Genomic DNA, 21322 nt, shown 5'->3' with positions numbered 1-21322 from the left:
TTTCTGGGGAGCAGTCATCCCAGTGCTATAAATCCACATCCCTTCTCCCATTGTCATTGCTGTTCCTCACAAAGTAGACAGCTATCCCTTCTCACCCCCCTCTATGATGCCTGACCCACTCTTGCCTCTCTGGCTGCAGGATAGTTGAGAGTTCTGACCATAGGTCACACAGGGCCAAGAGCTTCCAAGCAACTTCTATATTAAAAAAGCTGGTATGTGGGGGTCTCCCTGATTACCTCCTCTGAAAATATAGTGTACAACCAAAAATCAGTGATCAGAAGATACCCAGTGTTCCAAAGAGAAGCCCAAGTTTAATTTAGAAAAAGTCTCACTCTTGTGTGATAGACAGAATACCTGCTTGTGGGAGAGGAGTGTGAAGGGGCTCCTTCTAAAGCTTAAAAAATGCCTGCATTTTTTTTCTCTACTTCTTACTTCTCCCTCTCTTTAATTGTGATAAAATTTACCTATTAATCATGTTTGAGAGCACTGTCAGGCCATTAAGCACACTTACAGTGTTACATGAATTGAACTTAGGAGCACTCTTACTGGTGAGCTACATCTCTAGCAATTTTTAATTTTTTATTTTGAAATAGGGTCTTACTAAGTTGCCCAGGCTGCACTCAAACTCACAATCCTCCTGCCTCAGCTTTCTTAGTAGCTGGTATTACAGGTGTGTGCCAGCATGCCCAACTCAGAATTTTTTCATCTTCCCAAACTAAAATTCTGTCCCCATTAAGCAATCACTCCTCACTCTCCCTTTCCAGCCCTGACAACCCCCACTCTGCTTCTACTGAATTTGAGAAACCAAGGGAGCTCAAATGAGTGAAATCATACAGTATTTGTCCTTTTTGTGTGTGGCTTATTTCACTTAGCCTAGTGTTGTCAGAGTTCACCCATGCTCTGGCATGTGTCAGAATTCCATTTCTTTTGAAAGCAGAATCATAATCCATCCTAAGATGGACCTCATTTTGTTCATTCATTCATCCGTCACTGGACACTTGGGTTGTTGACTGTCGTGATCAGTGGCTATCTTGGCTACCGTGAACAGTGCTGCTATGAAAGTGGTGTATAAACACCTATCTGTTCAAGTCTCTTGGATGTACACCCAGAGGTGGAATGACTGGACTAAGTGGGTTATGTTTGCTTTCTTTCAGGAAGTGCAGTATTGTTTCACACAGTGGGTACCTCTGTACCACATCACCCCCAGCAGAGCACAGGGGCTATGGTTACTGTACATCCTCACCCACACTTGTTATTTTCTGCTTTTTTGATAGTAGCGATCCTGTGTGTGTGAGGTGGGGGTCTCACTGTAGCTTGGATTTGCTTTTCCTTAGTGACTAGTCTTATTCCTCTTATTCCCTCAAGTTTCTGGGACTGGGAGAAAGGGGAGAAGCTGGATTACTTCCACAATGGAAACCCACGGTATACCAGGGTCACTGCCATGGAGTACCTGAATGGCCAGGACTGTTCCCTGCTGCTCACAGCCACAGGTAAGTGTGCCTGGCCTGCTGGACCCAAGCCAGGTGCAGGGTAGGGGCAAGACAGATGTGAGGTCCTGAGGCTCATGAAACACATTCGTTCAGTTTGTCATAATGAAGTCCACTGCTGTTCAGAAGTGGGGGCTTATGAAGGAAGGGTGTGGACAGAGGTGACTGGAACTGTCTTCCCAGCTCTGATCCCCAGTCCTTCTGTCTCGGAAAAATGCTCTGTCAGCCTTTGCCTTCTTCGTAAGAGACTCAGGTGGCCATAGTAACACCCAGGAATGAGGGAGGAAGCTGGAGCCTGCATAGCCCGTAGCCTCCTGGGGCTACCAGCTGGTTCCTACCTGTGGTGTGGCCCTCAGCATGTGCTCCTGCTTCCTTTGCAGGCCTAGCCTGAAGAACAGTCTGTCAGGAATGTCTCAGCAATGGGGAGTGGATCTCATTCTGGATTAGTTTCAGGTTTTTTTTCTTTTTGCTCTGAGACATCTTAATTTCACATTCATATTGGTTGCAGCAATAGTTTTTGAAGTCAGTTACCCTGGGCAGCAGTTGTTTTCCTTTAGCGCTTTACAGCCATGGTTCTGTGGATGGCTCCCTGCTCATGAGAAGCACCAGTGGTGGGGTTGTGCAGGTAGAAAAGCCAAGCAGGGTGACAGTGAGACAGGGGAAATGTCCTAGGACCCACCCTGGGCCCTCTGTCCTAGACTTGGGCATGTGAGCCTTCCAGGTTGGTGATTATTACAGACAGCATGACTCTACCTTCTCTTTCTCTCCCTTTCTTTCTTTTTTCTTTGTGGTACTGGTAACTAAAACCAGGACCTTCACATTAAGCGGTATCCCCAGCCTTTTTTTTTTGAGACAAAGTCTTGCTAAGTCACTAAGTTGCTCAGGCTGGCTTGAACTCCAGATCTTCCTTGCCTCAGCTTGCCAGACTGCTGGAACTACAGGTATATACCACCACTCCTGCCCCTGGCTCTTCCTTCAAAGCATTGACTCCCTATGCCCAGCATGACTATGAGGAATGGCAGCCACCCTTCCAAGCAGTGCACCCCAAGCCCAAGTAGGGTAAAACCAGTATCCAAAGCCATCCTCCCTACTGTAGGCATTGGAGAGATGGAAGGAGACCATATGTAATAGGGACTAGCAAGACTGAGCCTGGATTAGGACAGGTCAGTCATGAGCACCTTTGAGCACCAGGGGTTGGGAGCATCGGAGAGGAACCTCAGAAGGGCTCCACTTCCCGGGCAGGGATAGTCACTGCTAGGTGGACATCAGAGAGCAGGCTTCATGTGGAATAAAGGCCTGGCTTCAGCTCAGTGGGGTCAGTGAGGCCAGGGCAGGGTCCTAGGAACAGAGACTCATACAACGCACAGACCCACATCCCTGCCCAGGTGCCAGAGGACGCCTCAGTGCCTTACAAAGGGAAGAGAGCACCCTTCTAGCTCCACAGTGTGGAGATTCCCTCAGATGCTCAGACTGATGTGTGCAGATCACTGCAAAGGATAGGGGTGGACAAGAGTGAAGCCCCTGAAGGTTGTGTCCTCTGTAGAGATGACCACAAGATGAGAAGCAAGTGACTAGGAGACCCAGGAACCAGACCTGGCTGGTCTCCAGCTTCAACCAAGAGCCCCTCACCACCAGGCAGGAGGCTCAGTAATAAGAACTCAGGGGAGGAGCTGCCCAGCTGGCCAGCATCACACTTTACAGCTTGCAGAGGCTTAAGAGGTTACACGTCTCTTTTGCCTTTAGTGCTGGTTTCCTAGTTGTCCAAATGTAAATCTGCAGGCAAAGTTGCAGAGCACCGTGCTGTATTTTGGAGGTTGTGCCGCAAGGCATGGGCCTGAGCAAGACCTGCAAGGCGGAGTGCGACCCCCACATGCCAAGCCAGGCCCGGCCAGCACAGGGCGTGGAGCCACATCCCTCCCTCTCTCTTCTTCAGATGATGGTGCCATCAGGGTCTGGAAGAACTTTGCTGACTTGGAAAAGAACCCAGAGATGGTAACTGCGTGGCAGGGGCTCTCAGACATGCTGCCAACAACGCGAGGTAAGTCCATGGGCTCCTGAGGAAGAGGTCTGGAACAAGTACCAAGATCCCCATATTCTCCGTAGTTTAGGAGTTCAGGAGATGCAGTTCCAATGCCTCTTAGCCAGTTCCCCCAGTTACTTCAGAACCCCAGAAATCCTCACCCAGCAACCTCCCCTGACAGCCACAAGAGTGAATCCAAGTGCCCTGGATCCAAGTGCCCTGCCAAGTCTCAGGCATGGACCTGAGTTGGGACCAGCACCCATGGGTGGGGCTGTCCTCAGCCAGGGGTGACTTGGAAAGGTATTGTCACTGGCTAGGCCTGCGTGGCCAACATCATGTGCTCCTTGTGCCCAACTGCATGCCCTGGAGAGTGGTAACCTGGACTGGGCAGAGGAGGCCAGTGGGCTCAGTGGCTTTGCATGTTGCCTGTGCCACCCCACAATTTGAGAGGAAGGAAGTGCCTCTTGGTCCTTCAGGAAGGCCTCTGTAGGAATCTGGAAGACCACCAGGTCAGGCCTCTGGGTTCTGTGTTCCCAGAGCCTCCCAGGCCCAAAGTGTTGGTACTGTGGGGCTGCCGCCCTCCAGCGTGATGCCTGTGCCCTGCTAACACTAGGTAAAGAGTAATAGTGGCCCTGTGGTGGCTTTTTCTGCCCTGGTGAGTTTGGTCTTGGTCTTTATCCTGCTGCTAGCCAGCTGTCCCTAAGAGGCCTGCCCTGGGTCTCATAGGTCCATCTCTGCCCCTCTGTTATGGGGAAAGGCCGACACCGGGCTACTTCCTTCTAGCATAGGTAGTCCAGGGCAGACATTTCTTCATATTTCGTTCTTTTAAATTTTTCAGTTTTGTTAAAGGGGAACCTCATCTATACCGTCCTCAAACACAGCCACATCCACCTCACCTGGGCTCCTTTGAGCAGCCGTGTACTCAATACAGCACCTGCCATCTGTGTCTTGCCATTCCCCATATGGTCTACCCTGCTGCCCCACAGGCCTCTCACTGCCCTGCCCAGTCCTGCTGATGGCAACTCTGTAGCTGACATGTGCCCGAAGTAGCCCTATCCACATGGTATTTGTAGGTTCTCCCCATTGGGATTGCTTTGCAGGACACCTTGCAGGTGACTTGACTTGCCTGCTTAGGTCTAGTTCCTTAGGACACTGCCCACAGGGTCTTCGGTGGTCAGCTTCCCACACAGGGACAGCAGGGCCTGGTCAGGGGCAGAGTTGAGCTTGGGAAGGGCAAGGTCACAGTGGCTCCTCCTGTACCTGTGGGGCACCCCCATGCACTTGGTAGTGTCAGTGGGTGGCTCTGAGATGGGGAGAAGAGTCTTGCTCATGCTCTTGCCCTTGCTTTTCTCAAGGAAAAGGATAATAAGGAGAGAGCAGAGGGACAGGGGCAGTAGGCGCTTGTTGCGTGGCCTGACTAAGGAAGAGCCAGCGTGAAGGGTGGGGCTGGAAGCACAGAGCCACCACCCTGGCCCTTGGCTGCCCTCCACTCACCTCCCAGTCCCAGAAGCCCCAGACTCACCTGGTTTGTGGACAGTTCCTGGCTGCAGGTGTCCACTGGCGCCTGGACCTGCTCTTCACAATGGGTATCTTACCCCACCTTCCTATCTTAGTTACTTTTCTCTTGTTGCTGAGACAAAGTACCTAATGCCCGGAATTAAGGAAGGAAAGTTTTATTTAGCTTACAGTTTGTGGAACTTTCAGTCTTATAATCAGCTGGCCCCAAGGCAGAGTGGCACATGGCAGAGGGCAGCAGTTCATGGCAGTGGAAGATAGCAAAAGCAGCAGAGCACAAGGGGAGGAGCAGCGGCAAGCAGCCTCTTTCTCTCCCTTACACTGTATGCACACTACCTGCCAGGGCAGTGTAGCACTCACACTCATAATCACAGCATTGGGACATGAATCAATCATAAACTCTGGAAGCCCACCCGATGACTGCCTGAGGTTTTGGGGGGACATCCAGACACAAACCATAACACTTCCTCTGCACCCTTCCAGCCCCATCTGGATTCTTTAGTAGGAGAGATGGTGGGTGACAGCTGGGGGAACTGTCAGCAGAAGTGAAGTTGGCCCCCGGGCTATGGCCCTCCTGTCAAGTTCTGAGCCCCATGTTGAGAAGCAGAATGAGCGGCCAAGACCCTGTACTCATATTATAAGGTGGCAGATGCTGTGTTCTTGGGCCTGCAGGCCTCCCTTGCCACTCCTCACCCCCAGGCTACTTGTCTCAAGAAGACAAAAGAAAAAAAAAAAGATCCTGTCTTTTTCAGAATTGGATGCAAAGTCTCTGGAAGCATCTGTTGCCATAGAAACATAGCATATAAGTTTTGTATCTTAGGTGCCCGCAGATACACAGTGTCAGAGGCAGTCTAGCAAGACCCTGAGAACTAAAACTGGTTCTTTGTGCCCGCAGATACACAGTGTCAGAGGCAGTCTAGCAAGACTCTGAGAACTAAAACTGGTTCTTTCTCCGGTCGTGCTGTTGAGGCAAGTTATAAAAGAATGGAGCCTCACTCATCTGGCACAGATGTGCTTCTGAAGCTGATTTGCAGATCTGTATTTCACAGGGTGGCAACTTTTCAGAGGGTACCCTCTTATCCTAGTGTCTTTCAGTGGCCTCTCAATATTATATAGTCACAGCTGCCTTAGCACAAGCTGCACGTGCTGTGTGATGTCAGATTTATAGGGACGGAGGTGGGCCATGTCCCATGGACCTTCTGGACTCAGGTTTTAGTACTTTGTGAAGAATTGTTATATTAAAAGTTCAAAAGGAAAGAAAGTTAAGAAAACTCAAGATTGACTCTGTTTCCATCTCTGTAAGTTTTAAGGAGAACCTGAAAACCCAAGCAAAACCAACATGGGGTGTGGTAGGAAAGATGTGCCAAAACTACTTCCTCAAAAATCCTAAAGAAGGGCCAGAGGACCTCAGTTTATGGAGTCTGGGGGTGGGCAGAAGCTGGCAGCCTCGCTGTATTCTTCCAGTGATTGTTCACACCTTTGGATGTCCAGAGCTGGTGCCTGGGATAGCAGTGGACCCTCTAGGCCAAGCTTTTGGGCCACAAGCAGAACAAAACTATTCTCCAAATGCCACTGTCGGAGCCAGACATATTTCCATTCCCAGGGTAGAGCTGGAGGCAGCCAAGAGGACACAGGAGCAGGGAGTATCCCACTGCAGTTTCCCCACAGAGCAGTGAGAAGGGCCCAGCCTCAGTATGTGAATGCTGACATGCATCTGGGGCTTTGGTCAGTTATTAATAGTTATTAACTGGGAAGCCAGGAAGCAAGCAGAGGGAGGACCCCAGTGCACGAACGCCATGGCCAGGCAAAGAGAGCCCGTGAGTCCAGGGCCACAACTCCCAAGGGCCTCAGGTGGAGGTCTGCAGGCCTCAGAGGTCATTCAGGACTGGCTGCTGGGCCTGGGGCTGCTCACCAGTCTGGTAGAGATAGTGACCAAGCTCTGAAGCCTCCTCGTGCTCTAAGGGAGGAAAAGGGGATATATAGCACTGCCTGCTATTGGACAGCCTCTCTTTCCTTGTCCTGAGGTTGACACAGTATGTTGGTCAGAAGTGTTCAGGTCCACTCAATGAGGAGACTGGGCCAGGGAGGGGTGCTGCCTTCCATCCTGACAGTACGATACTGATCTGAGGTCCCCTTCTAGGGCAGCAAACCCTTAGGGATGGTGGGTCTGGCAAAGGTCAGATACCCCTAAGGAAATGCTCTTGCAGTTCCCAGAGTGTGCCTTCATTCTTCATTTTCAACCAAAACCTGCCAAAGGGGCCGCACTGAGGGCAGCAGGGCAGGAACATAGTCCTTCAGAGCACAGCCTGGTGGGCAAGGCTCTGCAGTTGGTTATATTCACCTAAAAACCCTGGGTGCTCGCTGTCCTGGTCTGGAACTGGGCTGCCCCAGTGACATATCCCTCTTCTGGGGTCTGACATGGCTTCCCTGGGATAGGCATGAACCCCTGCATGGGTTCCTGGCCCCGACCCAGCCCACATTCTCTCCTAGGAGAAATGTTAAGGACTAAATGTGTCCCCCAGATTCATGTGTTGAGGCCATAACTGCCAATGAAATGCAGATGGCTTTGGGAGCTGACAAGATGACTGAGAAGTAAGAACCACGCAGTCTGCAGTATTTCATTATGGAAGCCTGAGCTGACTAAGAGCAGGGAGAACACCAGAGCTCCCATGTGGCTTGAACCTCCCATGACCTGGTGAGCAGGGTGTCAGCAGACCTGTCTCAGAATGCCAGGGTCTTGTCATTAGCAACCTTAGCATTGCTGCCACCATCTATAGGTCAACCCTGGTCCTGGAAAGGCCTTGGCATTGCCAAGAAATATGGAACAACTACCCACTTGTCCAATAAGGTGGCATGGGCTGTTGGCCTGCATGAAGCCAGCAGTCCTTCTGAAGAACAGCCCCAGGGACACTCAGTGAGGCTGGCCCGTAGCCATGCTCCAAGGGGTCCTCCACCAGTGTGGTGGTGCACCTTTCCTTGGCAATGACCTGGGGAGGGAAGGGCCAGTGTACACTTGTGAAACATGCATAGCTCCCACTCACCAGTTTCTGCTCAGTGAGCTACACTCCCCGTGTGGAAGCATCCAGCTCCCTTCCTGACCCAGCATCTGTCCCTTCTGCCACAAAGCTTCAGTATAATGTGCTTTGCTGTCTGGCAGTAAATGTACCCCCAGGATCTAGGGGCTTGTTGTGGTGAAGACATATCTTTTCAATGCTTGACAAATGGGCAGACACATATTAGCACCATACTAGAGGACTGTTCTTTGTGTTCTACTCAGTTGTTATGGTTTGTCCCTGCAAAGCCTCATGCAGTCATGGGATGGGCTTCTAAAGTTTTTGATTGATTTATGGTCCAATGCTAGGATTTTGGATGTGAATGCTATACCCACCCTGGGGCAGGTAGCCTGCATACAATATAAGGGAGAGAAAGAGGTTTGCTCTCTGCCACTCCTCCCAGTTTGTTCTTGTTGCTTTTGCTGTCTTCTGCCACTATGAACTGTTGCCCCTGTGCCATGCCACCCAGCCTTGGAGCCTCCACAAACTGTGAGCTAAATAAACCTTTCCTTCTTGAATTTTGAGTGTCAGGTATTTTGTCCCAGCAATGAGACAAAAGTAACCAAGACACCCACTGAGTCTCAAGTTGCAAACTTGCTATCCATTTGCCTCTGGGCTTTAGGCCCTGGGGCTTTGCATGAAGTACCATCAAGCCACTGCTTCTTCCCCATTACAGGTGGTCAATTTGATGCCCATATGCTTCCCCGTGGAAAGGATTTCCAGAAGCAAGAACCACAGCTTGTTAGACTCAGGCCCCCAGCAATGCTAAGGTTCCTTGAAAAGCAATATTGAGACTCTTGGAAAAGCAATGCCAAGGTTCTTGATCTCTGGGTTTTCTTCCCATGTTTTCTTCCTGCAGAAGTTACCTCTGAAAAACTTCCAAGAATCTCTTAAAAGAGAATGATGGCCAAACAGTGGACCCCAGACCTGGGGCGGTGGTGGAGTCTTGGTTAGGAAGAGACAGCAGAATCAGCTGGGAACCCCAGTAGCAGGGCAGATGAAAGGGAGAGTGAGCAGAGGAGAGAGGTGGGGCAGAGTCCTGGATGAGAATCCGTCTGTAGTTGATTCACATGGAGGATGACTCTTCTGTTCTTGGGGTTGCTCCCTTCAGCAGATACCAGACACCAGTCCCAAGAGAACACAGGACATTCCTCGCCTGCTGTTCCAGAGCCTGCTCACTTACCCCACAGGCCCCAGTCCTGGGCCTCTGCCTGCCAGTGTCCTCATGAGTGGCTACATAGGCCAGGAACCCAAAGCCCAGAGCTGCATGGACACATCTCTCTTCCTTTTCTCTTCCCTTTTTGTTTTGTTTTTCATTGTTGAGGTGGTCACACCTGGAGAGACTGCATGTGTGCAGCACACATGGCCTGCATTTCCCTTCCAGGGACTTCCTCCTGCTCCAGACAGGGCATGTGAGGACATTGCTGGTTGTGATGTGGTTTCCAGAGTTACACGTAGCTGAAAGAGTGTGCATGGGAATGCAATGTGATTTAAATGAATTAAGTGGGTCTATCTGTATTGAGTTGAATAAATCCTTGAACTCCAAAGGAAAAAAAGCAAGTTGCTAGAAAATAGACTCCATTTTGCAGCTGGTGAATGTTTTGAATTGTGGGAGGCATATCTTACAGTTTGTGGACATGTAGACCAAGTTCAGGCTCTCAAATAGCTGTGACTAAAGGTGTGCACCACTGTGCCCTGCGAGGCCTTCCTTATTTCATTCTGCCTGTCCACCAGTGTCCCCAACCTTGTATTCAGTCCCCTTTCTATAATGCTGGCAGGTGCAGGTGCCCCATGGCCTGTGCAGAGTTCCTTCTTTTCTTAAGTTGGGGTCCTGGAGCTTTGATGTAGCCAGGAAAAGACTCATCTTCATGCCATCATGGCCATTCTGAGGTCATCCGACCTGTCAGTTGTGCCCCAGCATTCCAAAGGACTTGTGATCTTACTGTTCCTCTAGCAGATGCTTTGGCTGTAGCTAGATTCTGAGGAGGCTCAGAATGCCACCCTTGGAGCTATACTGACCTGGACTCAGGGCATACTGGGAGCCCCAGCCCAAGTTTACATGGGGCACATGGACCCACTTGATTGGTTAAGGGCTGGCAGATGCTCCTTGGAGCCACTGGGTGAGTGGCTGCAGAATAGCCCCCAGCCTGCCTGGCACCCACACACTAACTGTTTGCTTCTGTGTCTCCCAGGAGCTGGGATGGTGGTAGACTGGGAGCAAGAAACTGGCCTGCTCATGAGTTCAGGGGATGTGCGGATCGTCCGGATCTGGGACACAGACCGTGAGACGAAAGTGCAGGTAACCTTGGAGGGCCTGGCAAGTGCCTGGTCACTGTTCAGGTCCCCTTACCTATCTCCTTCCAGTCTCTCCCCTCTCCCCTTACTGTAGATAGTCATGACCCATGGTCTCTGGGGCAGTGCAGTACGTGATTGCCTCTTGCTGTCCTGGGAAGGCAGATGGAGAAGAATGTGCCTTGCTGTTGGGAGAGAACCAGCTCCACAGCCTTGGAAACTAACTACCTGTGGATGTACATTAATCATGGCACTTTGACCCTGCACTGCAATGTAATTAAGCCTATGCTAGTCCTAATTATTTTCAAATATTCTTTTATCTGTGCAAATTTAGGAATATCAGAAATCAGTAGGGTGAAATATCTTAGAATGATTATTTCACTGAGTTGTTTTTTTTGTTGTTGTTGTTTTTTGGTTTTTGTTTTTGAGACAGAGTTTCACTATGCAGTTCAGGCTGGCCTTGAGCTCACTTCGTAGCCCACACTGGTCTTGAACTTGCAATGATCCTCCTGCCTCAACCTCTTGAGTGCTGTGATTACAGGTGTGTGCTATCATGCACAGCCACTGTGAGCTTCTTAAAGGAACCTTTTTTGTTTCTTTCTTTTTTTTTTTTTTTTTTTTTTTTTTTTTTGGTGCTGGGGATTGAATCCAGGGCGTCAGGCATGCTAAGCACACATTCTACCAATGAGCTGCATCTCAGCCCCTAAAGCATCTTTTATCTTCAGTTTTAATAAAGAGGGAAGAGTGCACTGGTTTTTCCCAAGACCCCCGGGAAAGCAGAAAGCCAGGCAGCTGTCCCACTGGAATCCAGCTGGGCCCACCTCCTTTGGAGCACAGGAGGGCCACAGACACTGTAGGGGCAGTGTGGCGGGGGGGGGGGGGCTTTAGTTCAAGAGCATCCTTCCTCCTGATCCCCAAAAAGGTGCAGATAGACCCAGCCTCTCCATCCTGCCCACGTGGAGGCACAGGCCATGTGTGACAGGAAAGCAGCTCTGCAGAGCTGAGGACCTGAGCAGGGAATGAGGTGTTCCCTGAGCTGGCGGACATGAGGCCTGCTTACCCACAGATGTCAGAAGTTGCTGTGGCTTCTCTGGGCAGCGCTGCAGCCAAAGTCACTCTAACCCTTGGCTGCCATGAGCACCTCCGCTCTGTCCTGTCTGGAAGTTTCCCACTTCCTGACTGTGCGGTGTAAAAATACAGATGCACAGCTTGTTTTCCAAGACATCATGCAGACCTCCCAAAAAGTGGCCTCCCTGACTAACCTTCAGGCTGTGTCCCCACCCTCTGAGCAGCTGCTCTTACACAGTTGCCATCAGTACACCCCCATTCAATGTCTTGTTGCATCAGGGTGCAAGGGACTTGTTCAGAGCCTCCTCTTCCTCTCACCTGGTCAGGGCTGTTTTCTGTATTTGTGGATTTCCCCTCAGATGTCCCTGACGTAATTGGAGAAGCACTTTTACCCTTCTGGGGCCCATTTTTTATCTCCTGCTCTCTCCTGCCAGGCATTCATCACTGCTTCTGCCCTTCTGCAGCGTTTATGGGCACCAAGGGGAACAGGGGAGCTGCTGCTCAGCTTTTCCCCCAACTAATTAGGAGACTTGAGAGGGAGCTGACGAGGGTTCTTCCTTGCCAAGATATGCTTCGTCGTTCTTTTCAGGAAGGAGGGAGGCGTTGTTGGAAAGTTTAATTGGCACCAAGAGCTGGGTGTCCCAGAGGTGCCTGCAGGCTGCCACTGCCTCTTGGGCTCTGCCTGCCGTGGCTGGTGGGCAAAGGTGCAGGGCAGACACTCAGACTGATCGGGGCTGGACTGAGTCCCTAGGAACCCTTTGCAGTGGAGACAAAGGCAGGAGCAACATGGATGCATCCAAGCAGGTGCTGCAGGGCAGCTGGATATCTCATCTTCACTGCTCTCTGTTTGGGCCTAGGACATCCCCACCGGTGCTGACAGCTGCGTGACAAGTTTGTCCTGTGATTCCCACCGCTCACTCATCGTGGCTGGCCTTGGTGATGGCTCCATCCGTGTCTATGATAGGAGGATGGCACTCAGTGAATGGTAAAGTACCTGCTGCGTGGGATCCTTCCACATGGGGCAGCCATCTCACTGTTGGTGTGTTGTCCACAATGCTCAGTGAGATGTGACGCCTCCCCAGGAGCCTGCGGTGGAACACAAAGCCAGCTGGGGTATCCAGCCAGGCATGTCCCCACACAGGCCAGTACCCATGGCCCAGGGAGGGGGACAGGACATGGACAGGAGTGGTGGCTTATGCTTGTGGCCTGGAGTAAGACTAAAAAGGCAGGGACCTGGCAGAACACCTGCCATCTCAGCTCCAGGGCATCAGCTGAACATCATACCTCCCCCTGGGCATGTGTATCCAGAGTGGCTAAGAGCACAAGCAGGTACAGCATGGCACTGAGCCATGTGGCTGCTGGGTGGGCATTGCCCAAGCAGCCCTACAGGGTTGGTGCCATTGCCTAGGACATCCCCACCGGTGCTGACAGCTGCATGACAAGTCTATCCCGTGATTCCCACTGCTCTCTTACTGTGGATGGCCAAAGGACTGGACTGAGGCCCAAGGCCCAACAATGGGAGATGACAGTGCCACCACTGGCCCTGCGCCCTGGCAAGTGACCTGGTACAGACCCCAGGCAGGGCAGTAGCCACATAGCAGCAGCCACTGGGACCTGAGGAGCCTCAGGGAAAAGAATTGAGCTGGGACATCACCTTAGGCAGGGCTGGGCCTGGGGGAACATGAGGCCAGAGCAGCTGCAGGCCTGTGCACCTTCTGCCACAGGGCAGCCTTGGTCATATGGCTCCCCGCTGTGGGAACGTCACTTGCTGGATAGTGGGAACACTGTTATCCAAAAGCAGCCACTGTGGGGAGCAACCACAGGTGGGTACACCTTTTTGGGTGAAAGGGTGCGTCTTATACCATGTCTGTTGTCTCTCAACCCCCCTCCCTCTCCAGAAAAAGCTACTTAGATAGTGAGTAAACTTGGGGATTGACCCCACAAAGGCTAGAGAGTCTTGGAGTGGCCCTGAGGGTCAGGCAGAGACCCTAGAGGTCAGCATGGCTGTGGGCCCTCATTCACTGGAGGACCCTTCTCCCACCAGGGCCTGGTGGCCAAGACCAAAGAGGAAATGCCTGCCTTCACTGTCCATTGCCCCAAGGGCATACCTTTGCTCCGATCCCTGTGGAGGCTGGGGGTATTCAGTTGTACCAAAGGCCTCATACAGGGGCTTCCTAAGCTGCCCAGCAATGACCGGGCTGTCTGCCCACTGAGCTGCTCTTGGGCTAATGGTGGCCTCCTCGTGTAGGCCTAACAGTAGCTCAGGGCTCAGCCAAGCACCAGGCCAGCGGGGGCACAACAGTGCCCACTGGAGCAGGCCTGGGAGAGGTCACATACCCGGGGTAGCCACTAGCCACATATGCAAAATGGACAGTGCAAGGCCTGCAGGCCCCACAGCATAGGTAGCCTGGGTATTCTCAGCAAACCCCATTTTCCCTGCCTCAGTGTAAGGCCATGTGTGTGGCTTCTGAGACTGTCACCCCCATCTATGGTGGAGCTAATCTGTGACACCAGCCCACTTGTTATTATGCCACTCCAACTTGGGAAAGAGTTACCCAACCAGCTGCCCAGTCCTGCCCTGACAGTGCCTTCCTCCCCTGCAGCCGCATCATGACCTACCGGGAGCACACAGCCTGGGTGGTGAAGGCCTATCTACAGAAGCACCCTGAGGGCCACATCGTGAGTGTGAGGTAACAGCAGTGTGTGCAATGTTTGACTGTAAAAATGTTATTTTCCCTCCATTTTTAAGCAGCTGGGAAGTGTTGGCATTTTGGGGGCAGTAATTGACTCCTGCTCAGGGACTGTCCCTGAAAAGTCATGGTGTGGGGCTAGGGACAGCACAGATGCCCACTGGCTGCAAGCAGAAGAAGCCACAGGCAGACATGTCCCCCACAGGCGGGGGTGGGGGATGCAGGGCCGTAGGTAGCTGCAGGCATGGTGCCAAAGCAGGATTGTCGCGCTGTGGAGTTGAGCCATTTTTTGCACATAAATTCAGTTCCTCTGCTCGGTAAATACTGTGCTGAGAGCAGAGAATATTTATTTGCCTGTTAACAGGACAGCAAAATGTAATTTATGGTCACAAAGCCACCATCTCTTCAAAGAGATGCTCTTTTCTCCTTTGTGGTATAAAAACAAAGCATAACTGTCAGGATGGACAACTGTGGGAGGTGGAAGGCAGGGGTCATGGGCCTGGGAGAGACTTGGGACAGTCAGATCTCTCTCACTAGAAACAGTGCCTCTCGCCTCGTATGCCTTTGCTCACGCCCTCTCTGCAGACCTGGCTGGGGCATTCAACCCCAGATCCTTTTTCTGGCCCTGGGAGAGCTTGGCAGGAGCCTGGCTGCTGAGACCAGAGGGAAGGGTCTATGGGCAGCATTGGGTTTGGTGGGCTCAGCCTCAAGCAGTGCATGTACAAATGGGCATCAGACTCCACACGTCCAGTGCCACTGTTCCCCAAATCAGGCCCAGGGGATGTAGGGTGTCCCCAGGGCCCTGCCCATAGGTATCGCTGTGGCCCTTTCCTGCAGCGTCAATGGAGATGTTCGCTTCTTCGATCCCCGGATGCCGGAGTCTGTGAACGTGCTACAGATCGTAAAGGGGCTGACGGCCCTGGACATCCATCCCCAGGCAAACCTGATCGCATGGTAGGTGCCTCGTCTCCCTGTGAGTAGAGAGCCCTAGGCCACTGTGGTAGGATTCACGGCCCTCATGCCTTCTGAAGAACAGGCTGGAAGAATGAACTGTACTACTATGAAATAAAAGCAAAAAATCTATTCCCTGCTCCATTCCCCTCCCGGAGCAAACTCTCGGGGCCTCTGAGGTATTTCTGGTGCAGAGCCCCGAGTCCCTATGGGAAGGCAACAAGAGACAAGTTGCCATTCCATGAGTCAGGTGCTCCACCTGCTGCCGCCAGCCCAGTCCCTGTCTTTGTCCCTATCCCTTCAGTCTTTTGCTTCTGGGCCCACCCTTTATCCCGCCCTAAAAGGAGGCAGAAGCTGACATCCTGAACTTCTCTACTCCCTCCCTGCAGTGGCTCCATGAACCAGTTCACTGCCATCTACAACGGAAATGGCGAGCTGATCAACAACATCAAGTATTATGATGGGTTCATGGGCCAGCGTGTTGGAGCCATCAGCTGCTTGGCCTTCCACCCACACTGGGTCTGTTTCACATGCCAGGGTCGGGTGGAGGTGGGATGTGGACAAGTGGGGTGCTAGCAGCAGTCAGGGGGCCACCTGAGTGACTCCTGTACCCAGGCCCCTCCCCCATCTCAGGAAAAAGTAGACAGCACAGAAGGCTGCACAGGAGTGCCCTTGGGTCCCTGAACCCCTGTCTCTGGGGAATCTCCAGGCAGAGTTCAGGCTTCCTCTCCCCATAAGGGAGCCACAGATCAGTGCACAGGGGCACCGGTCCTTAATCCAAGTCTACCAGTGGATTGTGTGCTGTGTGTGTTGAAATTAGGATGCTGCCTGCCTGCCTGCCCTCCATGGGAGCCTGCATGCAGCTCTCAGCTGAAACACACATTTGATTCCCAGAACTGTCCTGGAGTGGCCAGAGGGGGAGGCAGTCCTAAAGAGAACTGCGGGAAACTGTGGGTAGTATACAAATCGCCCGCCTTGAAGGGTGATGATGCATCATCCCTGCTAAAAGCTAGAGGTTAACCAACACATAGCTTCCAAGCCTATCTTGGGTGCGGGGGGGCAGGGGGGGGATCGCTTATGACACTTGGGCTGGGACTCGGGCTGCACACCCCCAGCAACCCTGCCCAGCAGCCCTGCTCATGCCTCGTCCCTCTTTTCTCTCGCAGCCTCATCTGGCCGTGGGAAGCAACGACTACTACATCTCCGTGTATTCGGTGGAGAAACGAGTCAGATAGCAGCACCCCAGGGCTCCCGCCAGGCCGAGGCCACCATGTACATAATGAATCCACTCACTCCAGGTGTAGCGCCCCACCACCAACACCGGCTCCTGACTCAGCAGCTGCCAATTGAGGAGGGACCTTGTACTTTCTTTCTGTCTTCACTGTAATATCCAGAAAGTCCAGGGTAGGAAGGGCCTTGGCTTGACATTGCTTCTTGCCTCGATCCATCACCTGGGCACCTGGGACTCATGACGTGTCACAGCACATCATGGTCTCTTCCAGGCCTGTTTTTCTTCTGAGGTTTTTCAAGAGGGACATAATTGTTTTATTTTCCATGTGACTAGAGCATTAGCTACAGAAAAGATGGACCACTGGTGAAGAAGCTTCCTTAGGGCCTAAGGTAGCCAGCCCCTTCCAGCTGTCCTGGCCCCACTGTCCTCTCAAAGTATAAGGCAGGAACCACTCAGAGCAGGCTGGGTGCTTCTAGAGATTCAAGAGGTGGGGGAGGGAAAGGCAGAGGGGCTGCAGCCAGTGAGTGTGGAAGGAAGCAGTCTGTTTGGCCCTCTGAAGCCCTGGGGCTGCTCAGCCCAGCAGCCTCCCTGTCATTGGCTATGTCTCAGGACTGAGGAAAGGCCCCTGCACAGCCAGACCTTTGGCTCAGCTTCCAGACTGGGCCACTCCACACATAGCTGCCCGAAGAATAGGGCTCTGTGTGACTGGACAGGTGAGATGGGTTCCTGGCAACTGTGGCTTCACCCCAGTGTGCCGGGGCACCCATAGTGCTGCTGCTCCATGGAGCAGTACTGCATCCCAGGGCCTGTTCTTCTGCCTCTGCCTGCACACAGGTACGCATGCGCGCAGGCACACTCATCACCCACACAGTTGCAGAGGCACCATGGGACCCCCAGGGTCTGTGGGTAGAGTGATAGCCCCCACACTGGTGTGACCAAGGCTCACCTCCTGCAGGCCGCAATACAGAAGTTCCTTGGTGGCCCCTTGCGTGTCTGGCACGTGTGTGCCTGTGTGAGCACATGTGCAAGTTGGGGAAGCTGTATGGACAAGTTAGTCCTGAGAAGGCGCATAGAGAAGTGCTGAGCAATTACATACAGCACAACTGTAATGATGGTGTTTCCAAAAGGATTGTTTCCATTTTCCTTGGGAATCAGGATCTTCCAGAGATGGAGGCATGAGATGGCTCAATTGATTCTGCCAGGGGGAGGCCAGGAGCAGTGGGCACATGAGTCAAAGCCAGGACAGAAAGGCCAGGTCCCTTGCGCTGTGGACAGTGGTTCACTTTTGGCCAAAAGCATCTTCTGGGTACATGGAACCCTGCAGACAGCACTGGACCAACCTGGAGCTGGACAAGACCCAAGGATGGAGAAGAAGGCCCTCGGTGCCCCTGGAAACACTCACTCCCCCAGGAGAAGGCTCCAGATGAAGTCAGTTCCCCTCTTGGGGGCAAATAAACAGCCTGGAGTCAGGAGAGTCCCAGCAGATCTGGACTGATTCCCACAAGCCCACCCCCAGCTCTGCAGGTGCTCCAGTGGGTGACACACTGGAAACTTCTGGGGGGAACTCCACCCACAGATGCCCAGCAGATGGCCCTCAGTGGCTGACTCAGGGTGGGTCAGCTCCACTCCAGCCTAACTTGCATATCTGTTTATTGTGAGACAAAAACTACCACTGGCAAGTGCAGATGGCTCTGGAGGTGACAAGACCCTTTGTCCCAACCCCCCAGGGCTCCTGGCATGGCGTGTAGGTCCAAAAGCTGCCACAGGGGCTGGGTCTTCACAGGCTGGATGCGAAAATTCAATCATGAAGTTAACCAAGGCTCAAGAGAGCAGTGACCTAGAGTTCCTTTATCTCTATTTATTTTACCAAAATGAGAATTGAAAAAGACTTTGACAAAACATGGAATTGTAAAATGTGAAACTATGAGCAATGACAAACAATAAACAGTTAAAAAATAAAGAAATGCGGGAATGTCTGGCTGTGTTGTGTTGTCCCTTAGGGCAGCAGCATGCCCACCCTTTGGTGATATCGTTGCCTGCTGAGGGTGGCAGATGAAGCAGGTCCTGTGGGGAGGCTGGGGACATTGCCCAGGTCTTTGGCAAATATTCCAGCTACCTTGTGCTGTCCCCAAGGCATGGGCTACTTTGCATATGGACCCCTCCAGACAGGCACATGGGGCCTGGCATGTCCATGGGAGGCAAAAGTCTGTCCTGGTGACTGGGCCTCCGTGTCTTCCTAGTGCACCTCCAGCCCTGTAGTTGTCTAAGAAAAGACTCAAATTCAGGAATAAGCATACTGGGGAAGAGCCAGCCTGTTGCTTTCTGTTTTTTCTCCTTTTACTTCACCCCCAGTTGTGATTTTGTGGTGGCTTACAGGGTCCAGTCAGGGTACCATCTGGCTGCCTTGCTATCTAGGGGAAGGTTTGCTTCCAGGCCACTGCATGTCCTAGGGCCCCTGCTTCTTGGTTCTTGATCTCCCCACCTTCAGAACCAGCAGGAGCTGGTAGTTTTTCTCACAGCCCCTTGCTCTGACTTGGACCCTCCTGCCTCCCCCTTCCACTTTGAAGGACACTGGCTGATCCGACCCATCCGGGTAATCGGGAGTAATCTCCCTGTGCTGTAAGCAGCCGGTCAGTACCACAACCCTCTTTGCAGCCAGGCATGGTGGCGCATGCCTGTAATACCCAGCCCTTGGGAGGCTGAGGCAGAGGATCGTTGCGAGTTCGAGGCCAGCCTGTGCTACAAAGTGAGCTCAAGGCCAGCCTTAACTGCATAGTGAGACCCTGTCTCAAAAAGACAAAAATAAATAAATAAAATTTAAAAAAAAAAAAGTCTTTTCCAGGTAACAAAACATGGTTGTATTCCAGAGGTAGGCTGTGGATGTCTTGAGGGGCATTATTCTGCATATCATCCCTCTGTCTACCCCAAATATCCTCCCTCCAGGCAGAGCCCACAAAGACTCCAGATCCTCAGCCCAGGTTGCCAGGGCTGGGGAAGGCTGGGCTCTCGTGTGCCATGTAGCCATGGCTTTGTCTTCCAGAATTAGCTGGGTTGGTGCTGGCCATTGTGTCCCAGGGATCTCTGGCCCTAGGGGCAACCTGCAGCCTCAGTCAGCAAACCCAGGGCCATGGTATGGTGGGTGAGGGGGGACTGTAAATAAACAAATTTCCTGAGACATGTCCACAGCTCTGAGCCCTGGCCAGGAAGGTGGCAAGGCAGTGGTTGCCATGGAAACCTGGAGGCACTGGGCTGGGATGCCCGGCATCACTCAGGCAGTGCCGCAGCTCCGCCTGAAGAGCAATGATTTTCCTGTTAGCATCGAGTTTCCTGTCAGCAGGACCTGAGTACAAATTGAGTTTTCATAAGAATGGGTTGGGCCTGTGGCTGCTCCAGTGAGGAGGTGAAGTCCATGCTGGTGCTGCAAGGCTGCGTGGCCACAGTGAAGGGTCAGGGGCAACTGTGCTAGGGGCACATGTCCCCCAAGGACAGCCAGCTTCCTCTGGGGCAGCCCTACCAGGAGGGGCCTCCAGCACCTATCACATGGAGCATTCACTGCCTCCTACACATCCCTCTGTCTGTGTCCCCTTCCTGGGGTTTCAGCAGACACCCCCAGGAGGGGTGAGAAGGACTGGCCTCTCAGGTCACTCCAATTCAGTCACTGGCTTGGTCAGGATCTCCCAACCCCCCAGATGTGGGACAGCACCTCTGTGTCAGGCAGGTAAGGCTGCAGAGAGGCCCTCAGAAGACAGATACCAGGTGATGGAAAGAAAGGAGGGATGGAGCAGTCAGGACTGGTGGTGGAGCAGTCGGGACTGGTGGCTAAGCGGTGTCCCCCAGCACCTCAGAAAGGGACTGTATTTGAAGACACAGCCTTTGAAATGGTCAGTTGGGCCCTAATTCAGTCCAACTGGTGTTCAAATGAGAAAAGGAGATGGGGACACAGACACAAGGTCTGCAAGCCCAGGAGAGAGACCGGCCCACCCACCTCACCTGGACTGTGAGGAGACAAACTCCTGTCCTTTAAGCCACCAGTCAGTGGCCTGGGACACTGTCCACTGGCACCTTGGAGCCACACCCTGACTCAAGACACACATTAACCTGACGACTGGCCGGCATCTCCTCATCTTCAAGTGAGGATAGTGACTACAGGGATTTAAGTGCTATGAGCCGTAAACAGCAAGACCACCAAAGCTGCTGGAACAGCACAAGCACCGGAGAAGTGTCCAGTGGAGGCTGTGTGGTCACCAAAGGTCTTCACGGCCAGGGAGGGGCCTCTGCTAGCACACAGCCCACAGGGTCCTGTGGCCTCAGGACACCAGCCTGGACTCCAGGTCTGTGGCTCCTTAGCTGAGAGAAGGACCAGCCCTCAGCATCCCACTACTGACCTGCAATGGACGTGCCTCCATCATGGCCCCTTGGACAACAGGCCCATCTCTGCCACCTCTCACATGCGCCTGCCCAGGTGCCACCCTGCACCCCACCTCCACCCCCAACCCATTGGCCAAATCAGAGCCTCTACCCTGCTCAGGCTGTGCCTCTGAGGCCTGAGGCCTGGCTCCTCCTGCCCCAGCCCCTCCTGGTCCCATGGTCCCCAGACCAACAGCCATGTACAGGAGTGGCTCAAGGCTCCCATGTGCGGCCATGTAACTTGGGCATATGGGCTCCTCTGACAGGCCCAAGACCCTGCCATCCAATGTGAGGATAAGGAGGTGCCTGAGACTGCAACATATACCATGGACTGCTACAACAGCTGGGAGCCAGCGAAGAGCCACAGGGGGGTCCTTCTGGGTCTCCACCATCCTCTGGCCTGGGGTAGGTGGGCATTCTCAGGCCAGGGGTGCTAGAAGGAGTCTCATGCTCCCAGGCTTGGGGATATGGTCACAGCAGTCATCCACATCCTCAGTGTGACATGAGGACACAGTGATGCTCTGCAGTTGGAGCCCATGTCCCAGGGTCAACCCAGCCATCTCTGCCTGCTGCCTCAACACTGTCCAGAGACCAAGTGCCGCCTACTG

General features: G+C 52.8%; 1 protein-coding gene across 3 annotated transcripts in view; it reads left to right on the top strand.

The window, feature by feature from the left end:
* Nucleotides 1–18279, top strand: part of Rptor (regulatory associated protein of MTOR, complex 1) — a 392354-nt gene extending 374075 nt beyond the window's left edge. For all 3 annotated transcript variants that reach the window (XM_005407318.2, XM_005407317.2, XM_013506089.1), the window contains 8 exons: nucleotides 1366–1490; nucleotides 3421–3525; nucleotides 10268–10374; nucleotides 12293–12420; nucleotides 14039–14125; nucleotides 14963–15079; nucleotides 15466–15595; nucleotides 16243–18279. In XM_005407318.2, the coding sequence (XP_005407375.1) occupies nucleotides 1366–1490; nucleotides 3421–3525; nucleotides 10268–10374; nucleotides 12293–12420; nucleotides 14039–14125; nucleotides 14963–15079; nucleotides 15466–15595; nucleotides 16243–16311 (868 nt within the window). In that variant the 3' untranslated portion in view covers nucleotides 16312–18279. The remainder of the gene's footprint in view (nucleotides 1–1365; nucleotides 1491–3420; nucleotides 3526–10267; nucleotides 10375–12292; nucleotides 12421–14038; nucleotides 14126–14962; nucleotides 15080–15465; nucleotides 15596–16242) is intronic.
* The last annotated feature ends 3043 nt before the right edge of the window (nucleotides 18280–21322 follow it).

Source organism: Chinchilla lanigera, unplaced genomic scaffold, assembly GCF_000276665.1.
Source record: "Chinchilla lanigera isolate Chin_1 unplaced genomic scaffold, ChiLan1.0 scaffold00105, whole genome shotgun sequence".
Classification (NCBI taxonomy): domain Eukaryota; kingdom Metazoa; phylum Chordata; class Mammalia; order Rodentia; family Chinchillidae; genus Chinchilla; species Chinchilla lanigera.
Note: the sequence above shows the minus strand (reverse complement) of the source record. Positions and strands in the feature narration are given on the sequence as shown.